The following is a 23,863-nucleotide window of genomic DNA, read 5'->3' on the forward strand; positions in this document are numbered from 1 at the left end:
GCATTGGATGTGGCTTGTTTGTTTTGTCTATCAACTTGTATGGAAATGTTTCAATAACAGTGTTAAGGCGTTTAAAAGAAAAATACTAGTTATTAACCAAGACATTTAAACACACTGCCTGTTCAAATGGTACAACTCCCTCAAACAAATCATGAGTGATATCAGGTGGATACCATCTCGTGCAGTGAAAATGGGAAAGACTTTCAGTTAAAACGCAAGCTATCTTCACCCCAAAGCAATGTGTGGCTGTATCACTAGCATGTCTGACATGCATGTCGTGCATTGCTGAACCTCGCATTTCAAATACTCCAGAAAGTGAATTTCAGAATTTCTGACCTCTCAGCTGTACAAAAGCGACAGAAGTATTCTGTCTTTCAAGAAAGACTTTCAAACTTGCAAACTTTCAAGAAACCCAGCCAATCCATGTGCCCCCAAGTTATCAGCTATGACACACTGGACAGTGCGTTTAATAAATTCTCCCACCTCCTTGACATAAATACCCTGTTGCTCCAAAACAAAAGGCCATATGACTTAATGTTAGAACTTTTGCATAAAATAGCTAAATATATAGATGACAAGGCTGAACCTGATGACAATGTGAACCTGGTGGTAAGTTACTTAAAATCCAGTACACTCCACAGAGTTTGTCCTTTTTTTTTGATGTACCCAGCTGGTTACAAATTTCAAGCTTGTCAATATATAAAGACAAAGAAATTTTCCACTTCTCTCCATTAAGAAAAGCATTCTCTTTGAAGAAGCTGCCGTCCTGTATAGATGTGTATGACTCCTCTCCACATTCTGAATGTTTCTTCTTCTGGTAAGCTATGATGTTGTCTAACACTTCTCCACTAATCAACTGCTGCAGAAATGGCAATAAAGGGACATACTGAAAAGTATGATTTAGTTCCACATTTAAAACAAATTCTACTGGTTCAACAACCTTCAAATGCTTTTTGTAACAGCGCCACCATTTATAAGCTGTAGAAACAGGTTCCCCTTTTCGAAGAGCTTCGCAAACTCGGTGGTCAGTGCTAACTGCAGAAGCAATTTCCTTAATGACAGAGTAATCAATATCAAGACTGATGCTGGAAAATCATAGACACACTATCACAGGTCAGTGGAGTTGACACTGAACTTAAGATGAAATGAATCTCAGAGTATCTCATCAACTGCTGAAGAAGAAACGACACACATTTTCTAATTTGCACAAAAGAGATGCTATTCTTTGCTCAGTTTCATTTGAAAGATCAGTATCACTTGTGGCATGTTTCACTCACTTTATCTACCTCATTTAAAAAGGGCGACTTTACCTCACTTATCAATATTGACCTCTGACTGCTGAGGACCTGTAACATCCACAACACCCTCTTTAAAACCTGATAGTGTGAGGTTTGTTTCCTGTTTTTATGGGAATTGAATGTTGCATAAATATTGGTTTCAAACTTTAAACATACAAGTAATGGTTTCAAAGTTTCTTAAATGACCACCGACGTGTAAAAAGTACTCGCTCAGATGATAAATCATTACTTGTGCATGTCTGACAAGAAAATTTTGCCAACTGTACTGCTGTAGAATCCGCTTGAGAGGAATGTCCTCTGTAAATATGATTTAAGAAAGTCTTCCATAATTTAAAAGTGCAGGGCCAGTCCTTATACATGCAGGTATACCTACTATGGCCAAGATGCCCGTGTTTCAGTCTATAGTGTTTTAGCGACTCGTATCTCTTCGATACCACCATCAAACACAGCTTGCACTTCCACATTGACCTGTAAACCTGAACAAAAATTAACTTAATGACATGAAGCAATCGATCACGTGTAACCATTTAAAACTATCAAACAAATCTACTCTGCAACAATACTGTAATTGGTATTACATAGAATTGTTTCATACTAGCGTAGACGGTAATGGCGACATGACGACGGTGAACGCAGGATTTAATTAAGTCATTCATTGTATGGGAAATGTAACTTGATTAGTTTATTAGATTATCGCAAGCAGTATTAAATCATAACTTTTAAAAACCGCTCAGAGAAGCGGCGAAGGCCGAGGTAGGCAGGCGGAATACGGAATAGCCGGGGTTTATTCGGGTTAAGATCGGGGTAGACAGGGCAAACATCACGACGATACATCGACTAACATCAATGACGGACAACCAACACAGGAAGACGTGGTCTGATATACGTAAGACAGGGCGAAATAACAGGGAACAGCTAGGCACAATTGGGGAAGCACACGTGGATGATGAGGGGGCGTGGGACACACGAGGACTGGACCTTTCCTTAACATAAATTTATTGGAAGAAAATTCTGACAACAAAAGAAAAATTTGTAAAGATATTTTCCTATGACAGTGCTAAGTGGTTCTGTACAACCACCCATTCTGCTAATACGTGTTGCACTTGCAGGAGATTGCGTGGCTGTGTGCTTAATTATAATATCAACAATAGCTTTGGCTTAATTAGAGTGTTCCTCTAACTAATGGTGACCGCAACCTTTACAGCGAGTAACATACACTGACAGATATTACATTTGGTAACACATAAAGGTCTGAGATAAAACCAGAAGCTGCAAGAACAAATTATCAAGGAGGACCATGAAAATTGAGGCTTTCATGAGGCTGCTGTAAACAAAGTATGTCATGCGATTTTACCAATAATGATTATGCACTATTTGAGAGTACATTATTGGCCACTAACCTGGTCATTTGTTCATAGCTGTTATCAGTGACTAAACACTGCACATCCACAATCCATTTATATACTTACTCAAGTAATGAAATGTTAGTTTCACGTTATCTGAATTGTGAATAAACAGCTTTAATAAGAAAACACAGACTTCTTTAATCTCTAATCCTTTATTTATTTTTACCTAATCAACATCACTTTATTTCAATCAATCTACTTAATCACTATCCCTTTATTTTTATCAATCTATGCATGTATTTATCTTTCACCAATCTACCTAATCTGTCTTTATTTCTACCTAATTATTATCCTTTTATTTCTATTTATCAATCTATGTAGTTATGGCAATCCAATCACATTCCCTTATTTTTGTCTAATCTCCATGCCTTTATTTCCATCAACCTACATATCTATCAATCTACGTATATATCTACCTAATAATTATCCCTTTATTTCCACCTGACTATCCCTTTATTTCTATTTATCAATTTTATTTATGTCTATCTAATCTTTATGCCTTTATTTGTCTAATCACATTCACCTTTATTTTAATCCATCTAATCTGTCATTATTTCTATCAGTCTAATCTCTATGCCTTTATTTCTATCAACCTACATATCTATCTAATCACTATCCCTTTATTTCTATTTATCAATCTATGTATTTATGGCAGTCTAATAACATTCATTAATTTTTGTCTATCTAATCCATGTCATTACCTCTGTCAATGTATATATCTAATCACTATCCCTATATTTTTATCTATCAATCTAAACATCAATCTAATCTCTATACCTTTGTCTATCAACGTACAAATCTATGTACTTATTTATCTACCTAATTGCTAAGCCTATATTTCTACCTGATCACTATCCCATTATTTCTATCTATCAATTTACATACAGTATCTATGTATTTACCTTTCTACATAATCTCTATGCCTTTGTTATTACATATTAATGTATCCATAAATCTATACATAAATCAATCAATACATAAATCAATTGTGGAATTAAAATTGGACATCGGTAGGCCAGGGAGGTTGGCATATTGGGACTGTGTGTGTCTTTAGGCCTTAGGCAAGAAGAGATTGTTTTGAATACTGTGTGACCTCGCTTCGAGATAGCTGCCTGCAGTAAGTTCCGCAGACCCTGAGGAAAGCTCGGGCCTTGGAGAGGCAGACAGCGGAACAACGGGGGGGGAGAAACCACTTGCAGGAAGAGATTTGAAGCTGCCCCAACTGGTGCACAGCGAGTTATAGCTTTATAAAAAAGTTGTGGCAGACAATATGTAGCAAGCTATGCGGTAGTGCAAATGTATAAGTAATTATGTTAATCATATTAATCATATGTTAACCATGTATTTGCAGTGATTCAATGACAATGTCAATACGTTAATCATTAATCAAAGGACAACCAAGTATTTACAGTGATTCAATGTCATGTAATCAATATCTATATTCATATCTCAAGTAGGAGCCTAGCAGTCGAGACATGTTCTGGTAAACTGAGCTAGATGGGTGGATTTTACCTTGCCACCAAGGTAAACCAATAGAGCAGGAGAATTGTGTTTGTTATACGTTTGAGCTCGGTTTGTTGGTGTTTCGTGACCAATCAGGACTTAGAAGTCCTTATTGGGAATTAGGAGTTATGGTTTATCAACTGGTTGCTCTGAGAGCTCCAGGTGACTTGGTACCAAGTGCCAGAGTGTGATGAGAGTGCCTTGCTGGAATGCTGGAATAAAAGAGATTTTCCTTTACCTCATCAAACTGAGAGGTCCGACTTTTATTCTAAGTGTTATATTCTACATTTTTCTACCACACAATCAATACATAAATCAATCAATACATAAATCTATCTATCTATCTAATGTAAGTTCCTTTATTTATGCCCTATGTTAACTCCCAGTCGATGCTGACATCCGGTCCAGCTTCATCCGCAGCACATGTGTGTCTCGGAGCCTCCTCGGTGTCTCCTCGGTGTCTCCTCGGTGTCTCTTCGGTGTCTCCTCGGTGTCTCTTCGGTGTCTCCTCGGTGTCTCCTCGGTGTCTCCTCGGTGTCCTTCTGTACCTGTAATTTCACACTCATCGGTACCATTTCTCTCCTATTTTTACTCAACACCAAAAGACGCAGTTTAACTTACCTGCTTTTAAGAAATAGTCCTCAATACGGAGTCATCAGTGGACTATGTAGGTTCCTACAAAGTATCACATTTTTGACATTACATGTGCATCACGTAGTACAATTCATACCATTTTATTAGTTTTATATTTCTGGCAGTATGACATGCTACAATGAGGTTGTAGCTGTGTTCTGGGGGGGGGAATGTATCCATTGTGTCTGAATTTAGCTGCTGAATGTAATACAGCAGAGTGTAATTTCAGTGATTCTCTACCTGCTGGGTGTAAAACAGCATGTATGCGCTGCTCTGCCTCTTCCTCAGGACATGTCCCTCATCCAGCCTTTTCACCGTCAGGTCACTGAAGGACAGCCAGCCCTTCTCTGAACGACTGAAGTTGTCGCTGATATAGTGACCTACAAGGAACGCAGGAAGGACATCCTCTGAATATACGTTCTAAAATATCTCTTCTAGGTCACATGACTATTTAGCATCTTCGCTTGAATCACATTTGAGCAGCTACTCAAGCATAAGAATTCTCCCTGCCTGAGTATAACATAAGTAAGAGCAGGGCGGAATGTCATAGTACTCGCGAGTGACGTCTCGTCGTGGGACAGAACCTGTCTGAGGTCCCTGTCTGCGCATATATGTATCCTACCAGAGGTGGCGCTGGAGCCCAGGTGGCTGAGAACACCAGCGAGCTGATATCGGTGTCTGGCTGGCTGTGCTCTCGGCGTCTCGGAGACCGCTGGCTCTCCCTGAAGGGGAAACTCACCCTGAACTTTATCTACCTCTAAGGTACCTTAGCGCATCTCTAATCTCTCTTACTCTCTTCTCTTACTAAGCCTTAGCAACACTAATGTCGCTCTCTCTTTCCCTCTCACTCACTTGACTTCCTCCAACTGTCCCTACTCTCAGGAGTGCAGGCGTATGCTGCTCTGTGCCTGTCTCAGGTTCATCTGTTTAAGCGTCACAGGAATCACGGGACAAAAACACAAATGAGATGACAGCAGGTGCTGTGGGGCGTTCATCTACTCTTACTGGCTTCACCGCCGCTACCACCGTGAGATTGTTTAACTCTAATATATCTCTCTACATACTTTGCTGCATAGCACAGTGTATTATAATGATGTATAACGGCACTGTCCTGTGAAGGTGTGAACCAGTGCACACAGACTGCTCTGACAGTATTCCTTTGAGAAACTGTAGCCCATTACGTGCTTGAGCCCAGGCAGGTTTTGGTATCTACGTACCTGCAGGGGGCGGTGAGTCCACTGTAGGTAAATTGCGGCACGAAGTATGGCTCTCCTCCTCCACAAGTCCTGCATCGCCGCTGCCTGGCATCCTAGGGACATCCCTTGGAAGATCTTCCACTGACCTGCGCAGGATCCATACAATCAGACTATTGTCCATACGCGTGCATGTGTGTTTATAAGGATGGTTTGCATATTTACAGCACTTCCCAGTAATTTAAAGAATTCAGAATGTGTATAATTATGAGTCTGCTCTAATTTTGGCATTTACTGTACATCTCTATGCAGATAACTTACGCGTGTGCCTCTTGTGTGGTTTCGGCATCCTTCAGATGAGGCTCCTCAGGGCCTGCTGACTGGGGCCTCTCTGTGACCTGGGAGATCTCCCTGAAGTGGGGGAGCAGGGTGATCTCCCTACAGAGGAGAACTGGGTCCTGCACTTTCTTCAGCTGATACTGTGGGGTATAGCTGAACCTCTTCAAGTGCAGGACCAGGACACTGCAGATGCAGAGGGAGAGTCAATGACAAAGGGGAGAGGAACAGTACCGAACACACACATCTCATTGATTGTAAGCAAATTAACTACATACAATACATGTCGATCCAAAAACATCCATTAGTCACACTCTACACATTGCTGAGCAATATGTTTGTATATGTGTGTTGTTCATATTCATTGGGAAAATAATCAACTCACCGAGGCAGTGTGAGGAATGTCCATGACAGGACAGCCTCGCTCCCACTGCAGGTGGCACAAGTCAGCTCCACCTCAGTGTCCTGTATCAGTACACAACAGTACTCAGCAAGGTTGGCCTTTTACTGTAACAGGACCATTACAACGCAACACTGCTACGTGTCTGTACCAGCTAGAAAAGAGCCGTCAGTGGTTGTACAAGTGTGTGTTTCTGTGGAAAACAGCTAGTCTTGTGTGATGCTGTGCATGCAGAACCACAGACACCTTGAAATAGTTCTCCAGGAGGTCTTGCACCGGGACGAGGGGGATGACGTCCAAGGACAGATTGTTGAAGTCCTCCGTCCTGGTTGACTGTCCTCCACAGCTGCCAGAAACCAAGAAGGAGGAAAGAGATACAAAGAAACTGAGACTTTTGTAAATCACTAACAACTGGACCTTCAATAACAACTAGATCCCTAACGCAGGTGTTTTATTGCTTTATGTCTTTGTGGCAGCATTATGCAAGTCATTCAGCAGGTATTTAAACCAATAAAACCTGCAGGGTGTACCTGGCACAAGTCCTCTGGCACAGCATCTGAAAGCCCATGTTTCCTCCAACCGGACAGGTGTACGTGGTCGTCCTCAACCGGGCCTGGATCAAGTTTCCCAGCTCGCTGATCCTGGACATCAGGCAGCTGAAAAACTCATGGGCGTCCTAGATGACAGCAGATAAAAGATACTTGCAATCTGACACTGTTTGTAAAAAAACTGGTGTTGCTTAATATTTCCCACTATATTGCGTGACGCAATATCTTTCTTTCACATCACAAACTCCTTAGCAACCACCCTATCCCAAAGGAAATCTTAACTTCAGAATAGCTTAGTGATTCTGTATTCAAATGTCTAAGAATTCACTTACATTCTGCTCGTCTTCATCGAAATGGCATGACACCTTGGGGAGCAGATGTTTCAGCAGAGTCTTCTGCTTTCCACTTGATCCATGGGTGGAAGCCAGATCGGTGAAACATCTGGAAATTAGGATGAGAATGGCAGTTGGTATCTCCACGGTCAGTCAGATAATTGTGATTTGTTGATTATGTCATTAACACAAGTACAGACATCTTTGTGAGTTTGTACAAGGTGGATACTCCTACTACGTGCCTCAACAGGTCAGCAGACGGGACCAGCCGCCAGTATTCCTCCTGCCGACTGATGTCCTCGCAGAAGGACGGCAGGTGGAACAGACACTGCAGGGTGGCGTTCATGTAGCAGGTCTGCCCAAGGTTTGGTAGCCTGGAAGACAGAGAAACATGTGCCTCAAAACCCCGCCCACCCAGGATTTTGGGGCTGGTTGGAACAGCTGGGGAATCCTGCTCCGGAAGGTTCACAGGAGCTTAACACTCACCCAAGGCAGACCAGCCGCGGCTTCTGTCCCTCCGCCGCATCACCCCTATCCCCCATGAAGAATGGGGCCGGCCATATGGGGAACCTTAGACAGGAGACGGTGCCGGAGAGAAAGGGAATGAAATGACAGAAGGACATCAAACATCGAAACAGAGTTAATTACAGATTTGCCACTGTGATCATACATATACTGCTTACCTTCTCGGCCACATTCCAGGTCCCTCATTGGGGGGGATGTCCCGTGTCACCTCCGGAGGGGACGGGTGCTCCTCTACACTACTCCCAGTAGAGGAGGCGTCCGATGTCAATGACTTGGAGGAAACAAGAACACGTTCGGTTTTAGACTGGGAAACGAGGATACTGCTGTACTCTAAAATCACACTGGAAATATCTCTGATCCGTGTACCTCCGAGTCGACGATCGTGAGGTTGCGGCTCTGGGTGCTTGCGAATGCGTTGCTTGACCCAGAGTCCTTGCAGTCACCTGACGACCGTGTGTCCTCGTCGGAGCTAAAACAGACAGAACTGCCATCGTGAGCAGAGTTCAGGTATGAAAGAGTGACTGATAAAGTTAGAGCTCTAAGGAAAAACTGGGGAACTACTGTACCTCTCCTTTGCTCTCGACTTGGCAAGCTTCAACCATGGAAACTTGCGCTGGAACTTCAGCCTTCTCTTCTGGGGTCTAGTTGTCGTAACCCTGTTGACTTCTGCCCCTTCAGCAGCACCGATGTCGTGTTGCTGTTTTACAGAAGATTAATCAGTGTACGGAAATGAGTCACTGTATACAGAGACTGTGATAAAGAGTATATGCTGTCCCAATTGTCACCGTCTTTAGGCTTGGCTTAGCAAAGCTGTGCTACTCAGGCCCAAAAAAAGGCAGAATGTGCTAATAATGAACTGCAAGCTTGAATAACAGAGAATTTATTATATAACTTAAGGCTGAAGATTAAGGTCATTTTGGTCATTTTCTCGGACTACACTTAGCCCCTATGTCCGCAATTCCAAAGATGGAGATGCCATTGTTTTTTAAACGTGAATGTGCGCCTTTGGAAATTAGCCCAGATTTATCCCACCGCTACCAGTAAAAGGTAACGGTTATGAAATTAAACCCGTAAAAAAGACATACCTTTTTTCTGGGCCACCAGCAAAAAAATAAGCAAGACATACTTAGTACTCGATGTGCGCTCATACAGATCGAGAAATGGTTTCAGAAGGACACGCAGTTAAGAGGAACCGTCGCGGAATCGCGCTCTCTGATTGGTCGCTACAGAGATTCGTATCATAACCAGGGATGCGCCTAACTGCCAGTCGGCATTCACCTCCACGCGCCGCAATCCATTGCTATACAAGAACAAATGCGCAGGCATTTACCCATGAAACACATTTCGAGCTGGTTTACACGTCTAGGCAGAACAAATACGACAACAAATACCAACTAAAGATCAGTAAACAGTTGCATGAGATCAAACCTTATCTTGGAAGGAACAAGTCGCGGTAATACGGTATTACCGTAATATCACCCAAACCTGACCGACAGCCCTCCCCCGATATATCATTTAATATTTTTCTCTCAGCAAGAGTTAAAACAACGTATTTGCTACGTAAAGGTTCACCCACCCATCCATTCTCTATAACTGCTTGCCCTATTGCACGGTCGCGGGGATCAGGAGCCCATCCCTAGGGGCGCAACCCAGATAGCACACATTTGTTGAAATGACACTGATTCCATGTCAGACAAAAAGATTGAAACAACGTTGATCTTCAATCTTTCACTTTATATCAACATTAAATCAAGGTTTACCCACCATCGATTTTTCAATATTTAAAATCTGACCAAAAACCAATTCAGTAATTTAACACGGATCATAATTCAACGCATCTAACTATAATTCAACGCTGAAACAATAACATGATGCTATCTGCGAAGCATGGTTGCCGACTCTCACGCATCCAGCCATCTGACCAAAGCTGGCAACCCAGAAGGACCCAGGATGGGGCTACAACCCACGGCAGGGCAAACATATATAGGAATGTCACTGATTTTAAAATAAAATTTATTATAAAACCCAGTTTCATAAAGCAGGAAACATGTAGGCTTATGAGCGATATACTAAAAGACTGACCGTAGGAATTGGCGTCCCCCAAAGCTAAGTCAGGTAATGGAACCAGAATAAAAATTCACTTACCACTGGATCTGGAATGAATCCATCCGTGTTACTAATAAAAATGCAATCAATCCATAATATATACACGTAGGCTAATTTGCCGATGCTGATTTATTCTGGTTCTATTACATTATAAAGCTGTTGTGCTTTAAACATTGATGTACGCCTTTGGAAATTAGCCAAGATTTATCCCACCGTTACTAGTAAAAATTAAAGGTTATTAAATTAAACTTGTAAAAAAGACATACCTTTTTTCTGGGCCACCAGCAAAGATATCCACAAGACATACTTAGAATTCGATGAGCGCTCATACAGATCGAGAAATGGTTTCAAGAGTAACTAAATTACAAGTCACACGCAGTTAAAAGGAACCGCCGCCGAATCGCGCTCTCTGATTGGTCGCTACAGAGATTCGTATCATAACCAGGGATGCGCCTGTCTGCCAGGCGGCGTTCACCTCCACGCGCCGCAATCCATTGCTATACAAGAACAGAAAAGGTATCTGATGTGCATTCGCCATGCTATGAGAAGAAATTAGCGCAAACGCATATCAAATACTTACGCATTTGTTCTTGTCATCATGTAGATACATGGTTAGGAGCTTCTGTTAATGTTCACATCAAAGGTCCGATGAGAATGGCCAGACTGGTGCAAGCTGACAGAAAGGCTGTGGTAACTCAAATAAGTACTCTGTACAACTGTGGTGAGCAGAAAAGCATCTCAGAATGTACAAAGTACGAATGGGAGAATCACAGCATGGATGTGCAGCTGACAAATCTGCAGAATTTGTGTGATGGAGTCCTGTCAGCATGGAGCAGAAGCTAAAAGGAATGATTCCTACATCTTGTGGAATGCAGGCCACGAAGGACAGAGCCTTGTTTTGAGAGCAAAGTGAGGCCCCACTCAGTGTCAGTAGGGGGTGCTATTAGTATAATATAGCATAAAAGGTGTGGCATTCATTAAGTGTATCCAACATAATTATCTCGATATATCGCACATTTTGAAATTCCACTTAGTGGGTACTTATTTCGTAGTAGATACACATGCCGTCCATACAACCACACTGAAAAAAATAATTGTCTCGATTTTTTTATATTTCTACATTTCAATTGTATGACAAATTCCCATCAAATTAAAACAACTTCTATATTAAAATTCACACAACTGAAATTACTCAAGAACTAGTTTAATCAATTCATTAATATAAATCTTAATTTAAAAATGACTAATTTAAAAATATGGAATCTGTCTTTATACATCTTACAAAATTTAAACATACCATACATATGCAAAGTATTCAATAAATGGATTTCTTTTAAAACTTTGCACATAATTCAAATACTCCTACTGTAAATAATGCATATACCATGTATTTAAACTTCAGCTGCCTTTTCAAATTGTTCCTTACTGGCATACGTAGTGTACTTAATTATTTCTTCAGCCATGCCCTCCAAAATATCCGGCCTTAGTTTCCGAGTTGGATTATGGAGGATCCCACTCACTTTATACTCGGTATCTGCTCTCTCAGGCTACAATTCTGCCGCATAAGAAAAACGGGGGACTACAAAAACATCCATGTACAACTATCATTCCAACACCATAATTAATGCCTTTGTATATCACTTTTTTTGCAACAAAAACCTCATTAATATTCGGGTGGTGCTGCTTTAGACTTGTCTGAACTTCTGGATGTAGAATCTGCACATGCACTGAAGACACAGCTGTGACTTGTACATCAGTTTTCTTGGAGGATGAAGTGTGCATGTAATATGCAATCGTTTGCTGATGTTTGACAGCAAGAGATAATGCAATGTTCTTGAAACAGCTAGTGTGTTTCACTACTTGCTTAAAAAAAACATGTTTAGACTCAAATCTTAAAGTCCAGAGTGCAACTAAGGCTCCAAAAAATGTAATCATCTGAGCATAATGCTCTAAGTAGTGATGCTTAGGCAGGAATCGCACAAGGGAAGACTTAAAGAAACTTATGCTCTAAAATCTAATGCACTTGCCAAACTGGTTCTGCTGCAGGAACAAGTTCTCTTATCATCAAAGGAAGTAATCTTATCAAACACCGATTTTCATGTGCATTGCCTCCGATTGTCCTCTTAGAGGCATAAGTGCGAGGCATTGGATGTGGCTTGTTTGTTTTGTCTATCAACTTGTATGGAAATGTTTCAATAACAGTGTTAAGGCGTTTAAAAGAAAAATACTAGTTATTAACCAAGACATTTAAACACACTGCCTGTTCAAATGGTACAACTCCCTCAAACAAATCATGAGTGATATCAGGTGGATACCATCTCGTGCAGTGAAAATGGGAAAGACTTTCAGTTAAAACGCAAGCTATCTTCACCCCAAAGCAATGTGTGGCTGTATCACTAGCATGTCTGACATGCATGTCGTGCATTGCTGAACCTCGCATTTCAAATACTCCAGAAAGTGAATTTCAGAATTTCTGACCTCTCAGCTGTACAAAAGCGACAGAAGTATTCTGTCTTTCAAGAAAGACTTTCAAACTTGCAAACTTTCAAGAAACCCAGCCAATCCATGTGCCCCCAAGTTATCAGCTATGACACACTGGACAGTGCGTTTAATAAATTCTCCCACCTCCTTGACATAAATACCCTGTTGCTCCAAAACAAAAGGCCATATGACTTAATGTTAGAACTTTTGCATAAAATAGCTAAATATATAGATGACAAGGCTGAACCTGATGACAATGTGAACCTGGTGGTAAGTTACTTAAAATCCAGTACACTCCACAGAGTTTGTCCTTTTTTTTTGATGTACCCAGCTGGTTACAAATTTCAAGCTTGTCAATATATAAAGACAAAGAAATTTTCCACTTCTCTCCATTAAGAAAAGCATTCTCTTTGAAGAAGCTGCCGTCCTGTATAGATGTGTATGACTCCTCTCCACATTCTGAATGTTTCTTCTTCTGGTAAGCTAAGATGTTGTCTAACACTTCTCCACTAATCAACTGCTGCAGAAATGGCAATAAAGGGACATACTGAAAAGTATGATTTAGTTCCACATTTAAAACAAATTCTACTGGTTCAACAACCTTCAAATGCTTTTTGTAACAGCGCCACCGTTTATAAGCTGTAGAAACAGGTTCCCCTTTTCGAAGAGCTTCGCAAACTCGGTGGTCAGTGCTAACTGCAGAAGCAATTTCCTTAATGACAGAGTAATCAATATCAAGACTGATGCTGGAAAATCATAGACACACTATCACAGGTCAGTGGAGTTGACACTGAACTTAAGATGAAATGAATCTCAGAGTATCTCATCAACTGCTGAAGAAGAAACGACACACATTTTCTAATTTGCACAAAAGAGATGCTATTCTTTGCTCAGTTTCATTTGAAAGATCAGTATCACTTGTGCCATGTTTCACTCACTTTATCTACCTCATTTAAAAAGGGCGACTTTACCTCACTTATCAATATTGACCTCTGACTGCTGAGGACCTGTAACATCCACAACACCCTCTTTAAAATCTGATAGTGTGAGGTTTGTTTCCTGTTTTTATGGGAATTGAATGTTGCATAAATATTGGTTTCAAACTTTAAACATACAAGTAATGGTTTCAAAGTTTCTTAAATGACCACCGACGTGTAAAAAGTACTCGCTCAGATGATAAATTATTACTTGTGCATGTCTGACAAGAAAATTTTGCCAACTGTACTGCTGTAGAATCCGCTTGAGAGGAATGTCCTCTGTAAATATGATTTAAGAAAGTCTTCCATAATTTAAAAGTGCAGGGCCAGTCCTTATAGATGCAGGTATACCTACTATGGCCAAGATGCCCGTGTTTCAGTCTATAGTGTTTTAGCGACTCGTATCTCTTCGATACCACCATCAAACACAGCTTGCACTTCCACATTGACCTGTAAACCTGAACAAAAATTAACTTAATGACATGAAGCAATCGATCACGTGTAGGATTTAATTAAGTCATTCATTGTATGGGAAATGTAACTTGATTAGTTTATTAGATTATCGCAAGCAGTATTAAATCATAACTTTTAAAAACCGCTCAGAGAAGCGGCGAAGGACGAGGTAGGCAGGCGGAATACAGAATAGCCGGGGTTTATTCGGGTTAAGATCGGGGTAGACAGGGCAAACATCACGACGATACATCGACTAACATCAATGACGGACAACCAACACAGGAAGACGTGGTCTGATATACGTAAGACAGGGCGAAATAACAGGGAACAGCTAGGCACAATTGGGGAAGCACACGTGGATGATGAGGGGGCGTGGGACACACGAGGACTGGACCTTTCCTTAACATAAATTTATTGGAAGAAAATTCTGACAACAAAAGAAAAATTTGTAAAGATATTTTCCTATGACAGTGCTAAGTGGTTCTGTACAACCACCCATTCTGCTAATACGTGTTGCACTTGCAGGAGATTGCGTGGCTGTGTGCTTAATTATAATATCAACAATAGCTTTGGCTTAATTAGAGTGTTCCTCTAACTAATGGTGACCGCAACCTTTACAGCGAGTAACATACACTGACAGATATTACATTTGGTAACACATAAAGGTCTGAGATAAAACCAGAAGCTGCAAGAACAAATTATCAAGGAGGACCATGAAAATTGAGGCTTTCATGAGGCTGCTGTAAACAAAGTATGTCATGCGATTTTACCAATAATGATTATGCTCTATTTGAGAGTACATTATTGGCCACTAACCTGGTCATTTGTTCATAGCTGTTATCAGTGACTAAACACTGCACATCCACAATCCATTTATATACTTACTCAAGTAATGAAATGTTAGTTTCACGTTATCTGAATTGTGAATAAACAGCTTTAATAAGAAAACACAGACTTCTTTAATCTCTAATCCTTTATTTATTTTTACCTAATCAACATCACTTTATTTCAATCAATCTACTTAATCACTATCCCTTTATTTTTATCAACCTATGCATGTATTTATCTTTCACCAATCTACCTAATCTGTCTTTATTTCTACCTAATTATTATCCTTTTATTTCTATTTATCAATCTATGTAGTTATGGCAATCCAATCACATTCCCTTATTTTTGTCTAATCTCCATGCCTTTATTTCCATCAACCTACATATCTATCAATCTACGTATATATCTACCTAATAATTATCCCTTTATTTCCACCTGACTATCCCTTTATTTCTATTTATCAATTTTATTTATGTCTATCTAATCTTTATGCCTTTATTTGTCTAATCACATTCACCTTTATTTTAATCCATCTAATCTGTCATTATTTCTATCAGTCTAATCTCTATGCCTTTATTTCTATCAACCTACATATCTATCTAATCACTATCCCTTTATTTCTATTTATCAATCTATGTATTTATGGCAGTCTAATAACATTCATTATTTTTTGTCTATCTAATCCATGTCATTACCTCTATCAATGTATATATCTAATCACTATCCCTATATTTTTATCTATCAATCTAAACATCAATCTAATCTCTATACCTTTGTCTATCAACGTACAAATCTATGTACTTATTTATCTACCTAATTGCTAAGCCTATATTTCTACCTGATCACTATCCCATTATTTCTATCTATCAATTTACATACAGTATCTATGTATTTACCTTTCTACATAATCTCTATGCCTTTGTTATTACATATTAATGTATCCATAAATCTATACATAAATCAATCAATACATAAATCAATTGTGGAATTAAAATTGGACATCGGTAGGCCAGGGAGGTTGGCATATTGGGACTGTGTGTCTTTAGGCCTTAGGCAAGAAGAGATTGTTTTGAATACTGTGTGACCTCGCTTCGAGATAGCTGCCTGCAGTAAGTTCCGCAGACCCTGAGGAAAGCTCGGGCCTTGGAGAGGCAGACAGCGGAACAACGGGGGGGGAGAAACCACTTGCAGGAAGAGATTTGAAGCTGCCCCAACTGGTGCACAGCGAGTTATAGCTTTATAAAAAAGTTGTGGCAGACAATATGTAGCAAGCTATGCGGTAGTGCAAATGTATAAGTAATTATGTTAATCATATTAATCATATGTTAACCATGTATTTGCAGTGATTCAATGACAATGTCAATACGTTAATCATTAATCAAAGGACAACCAAGTATTTACAGTGATTCAATGTCATGTAATCAATATCTATATTCATATCTCAAGTAGGAGCCTAGCAGTCGAGACATGTTCTGGTAAACTGAGCTAGATGGGTGGATTTTACCTTGCCACCAAGGTAAACCAATAGAGCAGGAGAATTGTGTTTGTTATACGTTTGAGCTCGGTTTGTTGGTGTTTCGTGACCAATCAGGACTTAGAAGTCCTTATTGGGAATTAGGAGTTATGGTTTATCAACTGGTTGCTCTGAGAGCTCCAGGTGACTTGGTACCAAGTGCCAGAGTGTGATGAGAGTGCCTTGCTGGAATGCTGGAATAAAAGAGATTTTCCTTTACCTCATCAAACTGAGAGGTCCGACTTTTATTCTAAATGTTATATTCTACATTTTTCTACCACACAATCAATACATAAATCAATCAATACATAAATCTATCTATCTATCTAATGTAAGTTCCTTTATTTATGCCCTATGTTAACTCCCAGTCGATGCTGACATCCGGTCCAGCTTCATCCGCAGCACATGTGTGTCTCGGAGCCTCCTCGGTGTCTCCTCGGTGTCTCTTCGGTGTCTCTTCGGTGTCTCCTCGGTGTCTCCTCGGTGTCCTTCTGTACCTGTAATTTCACACTCATCGGTACCATTTCTCTCCTATTTTTACTCAACACCAAAAGACGCAGTTTAACTTACCTGCTTTTAAGAAATAGTCCTCAATACGGAGTCATCAGTGGACTATGTAGGTTCCTACAAAGTATCAAATTTTTGACATTACATGTGCATCACGTAGTATAATTCATACCATTTTATTAGTTTTATATTTCTGGCAGTATGACATGCTACAATGAGGTGGGTAGCTGTGTTCTGGGGGGGGGAATGTATCCATTGTGTCTGAATTTAGCTGCTGAATGTAATACAGCAGAGTGTAATTTCAGTGATTCTCTACCTGCTGGGTGTAAAACAGCATGTATGCGCTGCTCTGCCTCTTCCTCAGGACATGTCCCTCATCCAGCCTTTTCACCGTCAGGTCACTGAAGGACAGCCAGCCCTTCTCTGAACGACTGAAGTTGTCGCTGATATAGTGACCTACAAGGAACGCAGGAAGGACATCCTCTGAATATACGTTCTAAAAAATCTCTTCTAGGTCACATGACTATTTAGCATCTTCGCTTGAATCACATTTGAGCAGCTACTCAAGCGTAAGAATTCTCCCTGCCTGAGTATAACATAAGTAAGAGCAGGGCGGAATGTCATAGTACTCGCGAGTGACGTCTCGTCGTGGGACAGAACCTGTCTGAGGTCCCTGTCTGCGCATATATGTATCCTACCAGAGGTGGCGCTGGAGCCCAGGTGGCTGAGAACACCAGCGAGCTGATATCGGTGTCTGGCTGGCTGTGCTCTCGGCGTCTCGGAGACCGCTGGCTCTCCCTGAAGGGGAAACTCACCCTGAACTTTATCTACCTCTAAGGTACCTTAGCGCATCTCTAATCTCTCTTACTCTCTTCTCTTACTAAGCCTTAGCAACACTAATGTCGCTCTCTTTCCCTCTCACTCACTTGACTTCCTCCAACTGTCCCTACTCTCAGGAGTGCAGGCGTATGCTGCTCTGTGCCTGTCTCAGGTTCATCTGTTTAAGCGTCACAGGAATCACGGGACAAAAACACAAATGAGATGACAGCAGGTGCTGTGGGGCGTTCATCTACTCTTACTGGCTTCACCGCCGCTACCACCGTGAGATTGTTTAACTCTAATAAATCTCTCTACATACTTTGCTGCATAGCACAGTGTATTATAATGATGTATAACGGCACTGTCCTGTGAAGGTGTGAACCAGTGCACACAGACTGCTCTGACAGTATTCCTTTGAGAAACTGTAGCCCATTACGTGCTTGAGCCCATGCAGGTTTTGGTATCTACGTACCTGCAGGGGGCGGTGAGTCCACTGTAGGTAAATTGCGGCACGAAGTATGGCTCTCCTCCTCCACAAGTCCTGCATCGCCGCTGCCTGGCATCCTAGGGACATCCCCTGGAAGATCTTCCACTGACCTGCACAGGATCCATACAATCAGACTATTGTCCATACGCGTGCATGTGTGTTTATAAGGATGGTTTGCATATTTACAGCACTTCCCAGTAATTTAAAGAATTCAGAATGTGTATGATTATGAGTCTGCTCTAATTTTGGCATTTACTGTACATCTCTATGCAGATAACTTACGCGTGTGCCTCTTGTGTGGTTTCGGCATCCTTCAGATGAGGCTCCTCAGGGCCTGCTGACTGGGGCCTCTCTGTGACCGGGGAGATCTCCCTGAAGTGGGGGAGCAGGGTGATCTCCCTACAGAGGAGAACTGGGTCCTGCACTTTCTTCAGCTGATACTGTGGGGTATAGCTGAACCTCTTCAAGTGCAGGACCAGGACACTGCAGATGCAGAGGGAGAGTCAATGACAAAGGGGAGAGGAACAGTACCCAACACACACATCTCATTGATTGTAAGCAAATTAACTACATAAAATACATGTCAATCCAAAAACATCCATTAGTCACACTCTACACATTGCTGAGCAATATGTTTGTATATGTGTGTTGTTCATATTCATTGGGAAAATAATCAACTCACCGAGGCAGTGTGAGGAATGTCCATGACAGGACAGCCTCGCTCCCACTGCAGGTGGCACAAGTCAGCTCCACCTCTGTGTCCTGTATCAGTACACAACAGTACTCAGCAAGGTTGGCCTTTTACTGTAACAGGACCATTACAACGCAACACTGCTACGTGTCTGTACCAGCTAGAAAAGAGCCGTCAGTGGTTGTACAAGTGTGTGTTTCTGTGGAAAACAGCTAGTCTTGTGTGATGCTGTGCATGCAGAACCACAGACACCTTGAAATAGTTCTCCAAGAGGTCTTTCACCGGGACGAGGGGGATGACGTCCAAGGACAGATGGTTGAAGTCCTCCGTCCTGGTTGACTGTCCTCCACAGCTGCCAGAAACCAAGAAGGAGGAAAGAGATACAAAGAAACTGAGGCTTTTGTAAATCTTTTAACAACTGGACCTTCAATAACAACTGGATCCCTAACGCAGGTGTTTTATTGCTTTATGTCTTTGTGGCAGCATTATGCAAGTCATTCAGCAGGTATTTAAACCAATAAAACCTGCAGGGTGTACCTGGCACAAGTCCTCTGGCACAGCATCTGAAATCCCATGTTTCCTCCCACCGGACAGGTGTACGTGGTCGTCCTCATCCGGGCCTGGATCAAGTTTCCCAGCTCGCTGATCCTGGACATCAGGCAGCTGAAAAACTCATGGGCGTCCTAGATGACAGCAGATGAAAGATACTTGCAATCTGACACTGTTTGTAAAAAAACTGGTGTTGCTTAATATTTCCCACTATATTGCGTGACGCAATATCTTTCTTTCACATCACAAACTCCTTAGCAACCACCCTATCCCAAAGGAAATCTTAACTTCAGAATAGCTTAGTGATTCTGTATTCAAATGTCTAAGAATTCACTTACATTCTGCTCGTCTTCATCGAAATGGCATGACACCTTGGGGAGCAGATGTTTCAGCAGAGTCTTCTGCTTTCCACTTGATCCATGGGTGGAAGCCAGATCGGTGAAACATCTGGAAATTAGGATGAGAATGGCAGTTGGTATCTCCACGGTCAGTCAGATAATTGTGATTTGTTGATTATGTCATTAACACAAGTACAGACATCTTTGTGAGTTTGTACAAGGTGGATACTCCTACTACGTGCCTCAACAGGTCAGCAGACGGGACCAGCCGCCAGTATTCCTCCTGCCGACTGATGTCCTCGCAGAAGGACGGCAGGTGGAACAGACACTGCAGGGTGGCGTTCATGTAGCAGGTCTGCCCAAGGTTTGGTAGCCTGGAAGACAGAGAAACATGTGCCTCAAAACCCCGCCCACCCAGGATTTTGGGGCTGGTTGGAACAGCTGGGGAATCCTGCTCCGGAAGGTTCACAGGAGCTTAACACTCACCCAAGGCAGACCAGCCGCGGCTTCTGTCCCTCCGCCGCATCACCCCTATCCCCCATGAAGAATGGGGCCGGCCATATGGGGAACCTTAGACAGGAGACGGTGCAGGAGAGAAAGGGAATGAAATGACAGAAGGACATCAAACATCGAAACAGAGTTAATTACAGATTTGCCACTGTGATCATACATATACTGCTTACCTTCTCGGCCACATTCCAGGTCCCTCATTGGGGGGGATGTCCCGTGTCACCTCCGGAGGGGACGGGTGCTCCTCTACACTACTCCCAGTAGAGGAGGCGTCCGATGTCAATGACTTGGAGGAAACAAGAACACGTTCGGTTTTAGACTGGGAAACGAGGATACTGCTGTACTCTAAAATCACACTGGAAATATCTCTGATCCGTGTACCTCCGAGTCGACGATCGTGAGGTTGCGGCTCTGGGTGCTTGCGAATGCGTTGCTTGACCCAGAGTCCTTGCAGTCACCTGACGACCGTGTGTCCTCGTCGGAGCTAAAACAGACAGAACTGCCATCGTGAGCAGAGTTCAGGTATGAAAGAGTGACTGATAAAGTTAGAGCTCTAAGGAAAAACTGGGGAACTACTGTACCTCTCCTTTGCTCTCGACTTGGCAAGCTTCAGCCATGGAAACTTGCGCTGGAACTTCAGTCTTCTCTTCTGGGGTCTAGTTGTCGTAACCCTGTTGACTTCTGCCTCTTCAGCAGCACCGATGTCGTGTTGCTGTTTTACAGAAGATTAATCAGTGTACGGAAATGAGTCACTTAGCCCATATGTCCGCAATTCCAAAGATGGAGATGCCATTGTTTTTTAAACGTGAATGTGCGCCTTTGGAAATTAGCCCAGATTTATCCCACCGCTACCAGTAAAAGGTAACGGTTATGAAATTAAACCCGTAAAAAATACATACCTTTTTTCTGGGCCACCAGCAAAAAAATAAGCAAGACATACTTAATACTCGATGTGCGCTCATACAGATCGAGAAATGGTTTCAGAAGGACACGCAGTTAAGAGGAACAGTCGCGGAATCGCGCTCTCTGATTGGTCGCTACAGAGATTCGTATCATAACCAGGGATGCGCCTAACTGCCAGTCGGCATTCACCTCCACGCGCCGCAATCCATTGCTATACAAGAACAAATGCGCAGGCATTTACCCATGAAACACATTTCGAGCTGGTTTACACGTCTAGGCAGAACAAATACGACAACAAATACCAACTAAAGATCAGTAAACAGTTGCATGAGATCAAACCTTATCTTGGAAGGAACAAGTCGCGGTAATACGGTATTACCGTAATATCACCCAAACCTGGCCGACAGCCCTCCCCCGATATATCATTTCATATTTTTCTCTCAGCAAGAGTTAAAACAACGTATTTGCTACGTAAAGGTTCACCCACCCATCCATTCTCTATAACTGCTTGCCCTATTGCACGGTCGCGGGGATCAGGAGCCCATCCCTAGGGGCGCAACCCACATAGCACACATTTGTTGAAATGACACTGATTCCATGTCAGACAAAAAGATTGAAACAACGTTGATCTTCAATCTTTCACTTTATATCAACATTAAAACAAGGTTTACCCACCATCGATTTTTCAATATTGAAAACCTGACCAAAAACCAATTCAGTAATTTAACACGGATCATAATTCAACGCATCTAACTATAATTCAACGCTGAAACAATAACATGATGCTATCTGCGAAGCATGGTTGCCGACTCTCACGCATCCAGCCATCTGACCAAAGCTGGCAACCCAGAAGGACCCAGGATGGGGCTACAACCCACGGCAGGGCAAACATATATAGGAATGTCACTGATTTTAAAATAAAATTTATTATAAAACCCAGTTTCATAAAGCAGGAAACATGTAGGCTTATGAGCGATATACTAAAAGACTGACCGTAGGAATTGGCGTCCCCCAAAGCTAAGTCAGGTAATGGAACCAGAATAAAAATTCACTTACCACTGGATCTGGAATGAATCCATCTGTGTTACTAATAAAAATGCAATCAATCCATAATATATACACGTAGGCTAATTTGCCGATGCTGATTTATTCTGGTTCTATTACATTATAAAGCTGTTGTGCTTTAAACATTGATGTACGCCTTTGGAAATTAGCCAAGATTTATCCCACCGTTACTAGTAAAAATTAAAGGTTATTAAATTGAACCTGTAAAAAAGACATACCTTTTTTCTGGGCCACCAGCAAAGATATCCACAAGACATACTTAGAATTCGATGAGCGCTCATACAGATCGAGAAATGGTTTCAAGAGTAACTAAATTACAAGTCACACGCAGTTAAAAGGAACCGCCGCCGAATCGCGCTCTCTGATTGGTCGCTACAGAGATTCGTATCATAACCAGGGATGCGCCTGTCTGCCAGGCGGCGTCCACCTCCACGCGCCGCAATCCATTGCTATACAAGAACAAATGCGCAGGTATCTGATGTGCATTCGCCATGCTATGAGAAGAAATTAGCGCAAACGCATATCAAATACTTACGCATTTGTTCTTGTCATCATGTAGATACATGGTTAGGAGCTTCTGTTAATGTTCACATCAAAGGTCCGATGAGAATGGCCAGACTGGTGCAAGCTGACACAAAGGCTGTGGTAACTCAAATAAGTACTCTGTACAACTGTGGTGAGCAGAAAAGCATCTCAGAATGTACAAAACACGAAAGGGAGAATCACAGCATGGATGTGCAGCTGACAAATCTGCAGAATTTGTGTGATGGAGTCCTGTCAGCATGGAGCAGAAGCTAAAAGGAATGATTCCTACATCTTGTGGAATGCAGGCGACGAAGGACAGAGCCTTGTTTTGAGAGCAAAGTGAGGCCCCATTCAGTGTCAGTAGGGGGTGCTATTAGTATAATATAGCATAAAAGGCGTGGCATTCATTAAGTGTATCCAACATAATTATCTCGATATATCGCACATTTTGAAATTCCATTTAGTGGGTACTTATTTCGTAGTAGATACACATGCCGTCCATACAACCACACTGAAAAAAATTATTGTCTCGATTTTTTTATATTTCTACATTTCAATTGTATGACAAATTCCCATCAAATTAAAACAACTTCTATATTAAAATTCACACGACTGAAATTACTCAAGAACTAGTTTAATCAATTCATTAATATAAATCTTAATTTAAAAATGACTAATTTAAAAGTATGTAATCTGTCTTTATACATCTTACAAAATTTAAACATACCATACATATGCAAAGTATTCAATAAATGGATTTCTTTTAAAAATATGCACATAATTCAAATACTCCTACTGTAAATAAGGCATATACCATGTATTTAAACTTCAGCTGCCTTTTCAAATTGTTCCTTACTGGCATACGTAGTGTACTTAATTATTTCTTCAGCCATGCCCTCCAAAATATCCGGCCTTAGTTTCCGAGTTGGATTATGGA

General features: G+C 41.5%; 2 protein-coding genes across 11 annotated transcripts in view; both read right to left on the reverse strand.

Moving 5' to 3' along the window:
* LOC125742194 (ubiquitin carboxyl-terminal hydrolase 37-like) overlaps positions 1-10,660 on the reverse strand; it is an 18,261-nt gene extending 7,601 nt beyond the window's left edge. Inside the window, exons 1-18 of one of the 4 annotated variants that reach the window (XM_049013961.1) lie at positions 10,547-10,660; positions 8,741-8,871; positions 8,541-8,643; positions 8,333-8,445; positions 8,136-8,219; positions 7,892-8,023; positions 7,650-7,758; positions 7,300-7,445; positions 7,016-7,115; positions 6,755-6,834; positions 6,355-6,555; positions 6,058-6,182; positions 5,693-5,763; positions 5,463-5,562; positions 5,081-5,220; positions 4,829-4,882; positions 4,724-4,755; positions 4,545-4,646 (exon numbers count right to left, since the gene is read on the reverse strand). In XM_049013961.1, coding sequence (XP_048869918.1) covers positions 4,871-4,882; positions 5,081-5,220; positions 5,463-5,562; positions 5,693-5,763; positions 6,058-6,182; positions 6,355-6,555; positions 6,755-6,834; positions 7,016-7,115; positions 7,300-7,445; positions 7,650-7,758; positions 7,892-8,023; positions 8,136-8,219; positions 8,333-8,445; positions 8,541-8,643; positions 8,741-8,871; positions 10,547-10,609 — 1,710 coding nt within the window. In that variant the 5' untranslated portion in view covers positions 10,610-10,660 and the 3' untranslated portion in view covers positions 4,545-4,646; positions 4,724-4,755; positions 4,829-4,870. Of the gene's footprint in view, positions 1-4,544; positions 4,647-4,723; positions 4,756-4,825; positions 4,883-5,080; positions 5,221-5,424; positions 5,563-5,692; positions 5,764-6,057; positions 6,183-6,354; positions 6,556-6,754; positions 6,835-7,015; positions 7,116-7,299; positions 7,446-7,649; positions 7,759-7,891; positions 8,024-8,135; positions 8,220-8,332; positions 8,446-8,540; positions 8,644-8,740; positions 8,872-10,546 lie in introns of those variants that run through there. The other 3 variants (XM_049013962.1, XM_049013963.1, XM_049013964.1) reach the window with 3 other exon arrangements.
* LOC125742192 (ubiquitin carboxyl-terminal hydrolase 37-like) lies at positions 4,722-22,743 on the reverse strand. 7 transcript variants are annotated; one of them, XM_049013958.1, is made up of 18 exons: positions 22,620-22,743; positions 21,015-21,145; positions 20,815-20,917; positions 20,607-20,719; positions 20,410-20,493; positions 20,166-20,297; positions 19,924-20,032; positions 19,574-19,719; positions 19,289-19,388; positions 19,028-19,107; positions 18,628-18,828; positions 18,331-18,455; positions 17,966-18,036; positions 17,738-17,837; positions 17,356-17,495; positions 17,103-17,156; positions 16,998-17,029; positions 16,852-16,953 (listed from the first exon to the last, which is right to left on the reverse strand). In XM_049013958.1, exons 1-16 carry the CDS (start codon positions 22,680-22,682, stop codon positions 17,145-17,147), a joined length of 1,710 nt encoding a protein of 569 aa, XP_048869915.1. In that variant the 5' UTR covers positions 22,683-22,743; the 3' UTR covers positions 16,852-16,953; positions 16,998-17,029; positions 17,103-17,144. The 7 variants fall into 7 exon arrangements, with proteins under 7 accessions (XP_048869914.1, XP_048869917.1, XP_048869915.1 ...); XM_049013956.1 differs by having other exon boundaries at positions 16,852-16,957; positions 16,991-17,023; positions 17,738-17,849; XM_049013954.1 differs by having other exon boundaries at positions 17,738-17,849.
* Positions 22,744-23,863: the final 1,120 nt, after the last annotated feature.

Source organism: Brienomyrus brachyistius, chromosome 5 (assembly GCF_023856365.1).
Source record: "Brienomyrus brachyistius isolate T26 chromosome 5, BBRACH_0.4, whole genome shotgun sequence".
NCBI classification, from domain to species: Eukaryota; Metazoa; Chordata; class Actinopteri; order Osteoglossiformes; family Mormyridae; genus Brienomyrus; species Brienomyrus brachyistius.

Bases quoted from the DNA above. Each gene is read 5' to 3' on its own strand.
- LOC125742192 (XM_049013957.1), bottom strand. From the start codon at position 22,682: ATGAGCGCTCATCGAATTCTAAGTATGTCTTGTGGATATCTTTGCTGG. The intron at 19,389-19,573 runs GTACACCCTGCA...GGTTTCTGGCAG, and splicing joins TGCCAGAGGACTTGTGCCAG to CTGTGGAGGACAGTCAACCA. The intron at 19,108-19,288 runs GTGTCTGTGGTT...GTACTGATACAG, and splicing joins TCTTGGAGAACTATTTCAAG to GACACAGAGGTGGAGCTGAC.